This window comes from Sitodiplosis mosellana, unplaced genomic scaffold (assembly GCF_009176505.1).
Source record: "Sitodiplosis mosellana isolate CC-2019 unplaced genomic scaffold, AAFC_SMos_1.0 Smas_scaffold_6181, whole genome shotgun sequence".
Classification (NCBI taxonomy): Eukaryota; Metazoa; Arthropoda; class Insecta; order Diptera; family Cecidomyiidae; genus Sitodiplosis; species Sitodiplosis mosellana.
In genome coordinates, this window is record NW_022601422.1 from 2,796,719 (window position 1) to 2,803,056 (window position 6,338).

Consider the following 6,338-nt stretch of genomic DNA (forward strand, 5'->3'; position numbering starts at 1 on the left):
GTATGACTCTCAAAACACACTAACCGAAAATTGTCTTCTTCAATTTGAATTTTACACGCTTCTTGACACGGTTTCACCAAACAATTATTATGCGATAAACAAAACAAAACAACGAAATAAAATGACAACAGCAATAAATGAGATGAATAACGCGAGGACACTAAACATCGACTAATACACAACACAATCTATTGGCACACACTCACTAACCATTTGACAACAATAATAATAAAATCCACTGACAAATAAATACGTGTATACGACGCGAAGTAGAACTTCAGAGCTCCGCGCAAACGAAAACCGATTCGACAGCACCGAAAATGGGTATTCTGTGGAAACAGAAGCGTGCCGATCGTTTTGATTTGTGATGTGTTCGAACATGCACCAACGCGATGAATGCGGAGCAACACGACTTCACTTTAAGATGTGATGGTTTTGTGGCTAATATGTGCTGGAGAGCGATATCGATGAGACGTAGCAACTCCAACCAGAGTTAATTTCAATCTGAATTTGATGATTTACGCTACGCTCAACGAAACGACTTAATCTGTTTTGTGTTGTTATTTCGTTTTTTGTTTCATTTTTTCTCTTCGCTGTTCATGGTCTCGCTCGCACGCTCATTCGTTTGTTCGTTCACATTTTTGTTTTGTTATGTTTTGCTGTTTTCGGCATTCAGTACGTACCCAGGCAAAGCTCGGCGCACCGACGGAGTGAGATATGTCGATGTGTGCACGAGTGTGCGTCTTTGAGTATGTATGTTCTACATACAATGCTCCGTGCATACGATGCTGTTATTGTTATTGCTGTCGATGTGTAGTTGAGTAGTTTTTTTTTTTTTTGGAGTCCGGATCCGACGATACACATGTACAAAGTTGAAAAAAGGAAAGCAATACATCAAATATTCAACAATGAATTTTCATATTCGATATTCGTCGTTCGGATGTGTGGTATCGTTGCTGTCAGTGGCGCGGCAACCGTTGTGTATTGATTGCACACATTGAGTCAATTACATGCTTCGATCGAGGACCGCAGTGCATTCCTTGCCAGTGTGCATCTGTGTTTGTGTATGTCTGTCCGTTTCTGGCGAAAGCAAACCTAACGGATAGACGGATCGAGGAGAGAGACACCGAAGAAAAGTAAAACGTCCAACGACTGCGAGCGCACCGATGTGAGCCAGCGAGAGAGTGCAAAAATGTATTCGCATATCGTTCGTTGTCGGAGTGCATTTTCGCGGCCCGTTTCGTGGCCGTTTTTTTCTCACTCTATGTGTCTCAAGCATATTGTGCATTGTTTTGTGTGTGCATTTGCATGTGTACTTCTGTGAATTGATTGCTCTTTTATCGTTTGGTGGCACTTTAACATTGTATGCGTTATCACACAGTCAAGCACACCATGTTGCTCGCAATTTTTCGTTTTTTTCAATGTCTGTTTTCGGGCTTGGCGATAAAAATTGAAATGAATGAATGGAATTTGCATGAATCGGCGCTCTTGCCGATAAGCACGATCGATTGGCTGGTGCACACGCCCGTGCAAAGCTCAACACAAGCATTTTTCGTCCAAATCATTTACTCTGCATGCGTTTCGATGTTCCCTGCCCACTGGATAATATCTTTCGCCCGCAATGTACTCGTTGGTTTAGGGACTGTTTTTGTTTCGATTTGATCTTTTTTTTTTGCTCTCATTTCTGTAGTCGGCTGCCGTCTGAGAGGAAGAGAAAGAGAGTTGGAGAAGGAAAAAATTACAACGGTCGATTGCTGGTGGGTTTTTGTGCTTGATGCTACTGTTGCTGCAGCTACTTTATGTTTTCGATTGCTCATCCATTCCAAATGAATGATCCACCACACGATTCAATTCGATTCGTGGCAACAACAACAGCAGCAATAAACAATTTCTATGTGCGTCTGTCAAATATTTTCGCCAGCGTCTTTATGAAGTTGAAGCGTGAAACATGCGATCTATTCGTTATTTTAAAGAAAAATCACAATGCAATAAGCGATGAATAAACGGTTTTCGCGAATTTAATTTGCTTTATTTTGCAATTTTTTTCTCTCTCTATATATTAGCACGTTCGTTTCATCGATGCAAGTGCGCGCATATGTCCGTAGATTATATGGAGCGTTACGAATTGTACAGCTGTGCGATCCATGCGTTTAATTATTAAATCGGAGAATTGAGCGTTTTTCTGTGTGCTGTATATGTCTGTGAGGTTTTTTTTTTTTTATTTCTGCGTTAAATCTCTTCGTGCAAAATGCATTGAATAGCTTCACGGAGTTTCGTTTCTGGAACAACATACACGACTTTTCTACCGCAAGCATCGCATATTGATCAGTTTCAGTTAGGATCTTTCTATATGATTCAGTTTTCAAAATCAAAACCACTTTAACGACACTATTCTCGGATAGTTTGCACTTTATTTTTTATTTTGAATTAATGCATTAATGCATCGGAATAACAATAAATGACACAGATTTGGTAGAACGAAAACATTTTGCAGATTAGAGTTTAGATAGACAAAAAGTGGATTCGTGAGCAATGAACTTGTCGTTAATTTCGGTTATTTTATTGACGCCGGCCAAGGCCATCGCTGAATCCAGTTCATTTTGAAGAATTTTCAGTACACTTTCGACACCATTCTGACCATCCACAGCTAAACCATACAGAACGGGACGACCCACGAAAACAGCCTTTGCTCCCAACGCCAGCGCTTTAAAAATATCCGTTCCTTTTGAAAAATCAGGAGAGAAAATAAACTAAGTGTAACTTCAGAATAAATTACTCCATGCAAAACAAAATCAACTCAATTTTCAATGTAAAAACAAAACAAAAATACACTCAAGATTTACCCGTACGAATGCCACCATCAACCATCACAGTCATTTGCGATCCGATCGCTTTGACAATTTCCGGAAGTGCTTCAATGGTGGCTGGAACAGTGTCCAATTGACGTGCCCCATGATTCGACACAATGATTCCTTTGCAGCCAGTCTGAAGTGCCAGTCTTGCATCTTCGTGTGTTATGATCCCCTTCAAAATGACCGGCAACTTGGTAAATCTGTCGAAGTGTCGAAAACAAGTACCGTTCATTATGTTCGACAAATCGACTCATTAATTTTGAACACTTTCAGCAACACTTACCGTACAAGCCATTCGACATCATTCCAATTAAGTGTTGGATCAAATTGACTCGCCACATATTCATTGATACCTGATCCACCTGCACTTTGTACAATCAATTTTTCATCCGTGAAATTGGCCAATCTACACACAACTCACAACATGGATTAATGCATTTTTATCACAATCAAATTTAAACATGAATCAGAAATGAAATTAGCATCATTCGATTTCAATAAACATAGTATACAGTTATCGTGATTGAAAATAAAACAATAAAAATGAACATTTAATTAGGCTTGAAGAAAATGTTAATGTTTGAAGAAAGAAAAACCATCCAACGTGATAATTATATGGTATTATGACCGTAACCGCGCGCAGAGAATCACAATATACTAACCGTAAATGCTGTGGAAGTTCAAATTTATTTCTAATATCACATCGTCGTGGCCCGAACACGGGAGCATCTACCGTCAATACTAAGGCTTTGAAACCAGCTTTTTCAGCGCGTCTCACCAGATTTTTCGTCAGTTCACGATCTTTGTAAATGTATAATTGATAAAATTTATTTGTGTCCGGTGCTGCTTCGCCTACTTCTTCGATTGAACTGGTGGACAGGGTGCTCATTGTGTAGATTGTGTTGATTGTTCCTGCGGCTTCGAGGGAGATTGGGTTAAATTATGAAACAATTTCAAATTTTAGAGAATTTTCAATTTAAATTGAAGTAGGACTGAATTGAATTGAATCTTTTAAGATGGGTTGTTACCTTTAGCCGTTGCCAATTCCCCTTCTGCATGTGCCATTTTCTGCATCGCCGTTGGAGCAATGGCAACGGGACAATCAAGATCGAATCCAAGCACATTGCATCTTGTATCACGACGTGACACATCGATCAAAACGCGCGGACGAATGCGAAGCCTTTGAAATTAAAACCGAAAATTAAACCCAAATCAACATAGCATACATACTTATCATTTCCATTCAAAAGAATGAAATCCATAAATTCACCGATTGAATGCGCTTTCATTAAGTTTGAGCGTGATTTGATCACCCGATCCGCTACGATAGTAATCCCATGGACTTTTTGGCAGTATTTCGGCCGCTTTTTTCTCATAATCCGATACACACACAAGAGCCATTTTCCACTTTTTGTTTTCCTTTTCACTGGAAATTATCACTCAATATGTGTCGTGCTATGAATCTCAGACGCAACTAAATCTGTCCGCACTCACTGAACGGATTATATAAAAACAAATGTCACAAACAAAATTTAATCGCATTTGAATGAAATTACGTCGAATTGGTGGCCAAGCTGATTTTTGTTTATTTTTTATTGTTTCAAATCTTGCGATAAACACATCATCTTGTCATAGACGTATTCTAACTGATAAGCTTTTTTTTCGTCTTCAAATATTGCTAATACCCATTACGGGCCCGTTTCACATCGAACCTATCAAATAAAATTGACATTTTGCACGAAGATTAGAGTGCTTCGAAAATTGAAATGAACGATTCAGAACGAGGTTAAATCGGACGCATTCGTGTGGTGAAAAGTCTTCATTTGCAACCTAATCTAATCAGACTGATTATATCAATTGGTGTAAAAAAATTAGATAAAAATACCAAGCTGATAATAAAGATTTTTTGTCAAGGCTTTTGTTCACAGTCAGCATGATTAGAACGATCGACGATAACGCTGTCTGCTATTGATAGTTTTTCACTTGTACTACGACCCTATTTACCCATTCAAGTATTCAAGCATATTCATTTCACGAACAAAGAAGAATACAAAAAATCAATAGATTCTTCCAAACATCAAATGAATGTGTGACCACCCTAGATTGGAATTGGTTGAAATCGACACGAAATAAGTATGACATGATTGTTTACTTCTATGAATAGATAGTCTATCGGATGCATGTCACATTGAAATGCACTTGTACAAATTATTTTTAATGGTCTATTAATGGCTCGAGCCCATGCGAATCTCACATCGTAAAACTTCAACACTTATTCTTGATCGATTGTTCTTGAATCACCAAGTAGGCAATTTAAACGGTCATTTACAGAAATCGATTCATTTTTCGAAAGATGCGAAATTGTGCCCGGGTCATTTCTATTTACTTCCCATTTCTTTTGAGATTTTTTTTGAGCTTACTATTGTGTATAGCACCGCGAAGTAGATATTCAAATTGTGTGTCTTGGTAAGCTTGTGGCTATACTTTTTATAAAGTCCAAGTGTGGCTTGAGAAATCGCCCAAAGATAGGCAAAATAGAATGCGATAAAACCAAAGACTTGAACGATTTAGAAATCTTTTGAGCGCAGGAATATCACTGAAGAAAACCTTTTTCATGTATCTTTTTGTGCTAGAAGTGTTTTTGTTTTCATTCAAAAAATGCAAAATTCTCTCACTCACTTCAATCAAAGTTTGATTATCAAACCAATTTCAACCGTCAACATGTAGTGGCGATCCGATGGAACAGCAATTTGTTCTTTGTTTCGTTGTTAAAATAACAACAACAACCAGTTGAGAAATTCTTTGGTCATTTTTATGCAATCATTATATATATATATATATATATGTGTAACGTTTCATCATCGGCATCATCATCGTAATCAGAAAGAAAGAAAAAAAAAACCTGTATTTTAGCTATGCAATGGAAAGTGCATAATAAATATTATTTCGTTTTATTTGTATTTCTGTCTCCTTCGGCTGCATGCGTGATACTTGGTAGCATTTTCCCACTTGGAAGATTCTGTTTCTTTTTTCTCTAGCTCGCTCTTTATCTCACTATCTCGCTTTCACTATCAGTGTCTTTCTCTCCCTCTCACTGTCTCCTTCCCTTTTATACATTTTACTTTTCTGGGCACTCTGCCGTATGTGACCCACTTAAATCTATCTAGATACAGAAAAAAATAACGGTAAAATGCATTTCTTCGTTGTCTTTTTTCTTGTCTGTCTTCGCTGGTGCCGTATTTGTGTCCATGATAATTGTCAACACCACAAAAGAAAAAAAAAATTCAGATGAAATAACAAAATATATAAAATCTTCAAATATTGGAAGATCAACAATATTTTGGTGTCGATTTCATAATATTCGCTTTTTTATTTATTTAAACAGCAAATATAAATTTCAGAGTCATACATAAATGTACATTCATCGATTGATCGGTCGACTGCTTCGACTGTTCACATGCGCATTTCTTTGCGCTTCCGTCTTAT

The 6,338-nt window shown here is 37.6% G+C and overlaps 2 protein-coding genes across 9 annotated transcripts in view; both read right to left on the reverse strand.

The window, feature by feature from the left end:
* LOC129576309 (hybrid signal transduction histidine kinase A) overlaps positions 1 to 810 on the reverse strand; it is a 46,125-nt gene extending 45,315 nt beyond the window's left edge. For 3 of the 7 annotated variants that reach the window (XM_055461199.1, XM_055461197.1, XM_055461194.1), the window contains exon 1: positions 211 to 586. In XM_055461199.1, the coding sequence (XP_055317174.1) occupies positions 211 to 381 (171 nt within the window). In that variant the 5' untranslated portion in view covers positions 382 to 586. Of the gene's footprint in view, positions 1 to 24 lie in introns of all 7 variants that reach the window. The other 4 variants (XM_055461196.1, XM_055461195.1, XM_055461190.1 and 1 more) reach the window with 2 other exon arrangements.
* A 1,574-nt stretch (positions 811 to 2,384) lies between these two features.
* On the reverse strand, positions 2,385 to 4,529 carry LOC129576311 (uncharacterized). 2 transcript variants are annotated; one of them, XM_055461204.1, is made up of 6 exons: positions 4,123 to 4,529; positions 3,881 to 4,032; positions 3,515 to 3,764; positions 3,136 to 3,258; positions 2,844 to 3,052; positions 2,385 to 2,722 (listed from the first exon to the last, which is right to left on the reverse strand). In XM_055461204.1, exons 1-6 carry the CDS (start codon positions 4,251 to 4,253, stop codon positions 2,496 to 2,498), a joined length of 1,092 nt encoding a protein of 363 aa, XP_055317179.1. In that variant the 5' UTR covers positions 4,254 to 4,529; the 3' UTR covers positions 2,385 to 2,495. The 2 variants fall into 2 exon arrangements, with proteins under 2 accessions (XP_055317179.1, XP_055317178.1); XM_055461203.1 differs by having other exon boundaries at positions 3,515 to 3,770; positions 4,123 to 4,509.
* Between the last annotated feature and the right edge of the window lie 1,809 nt (positions 4,530 to 6,338).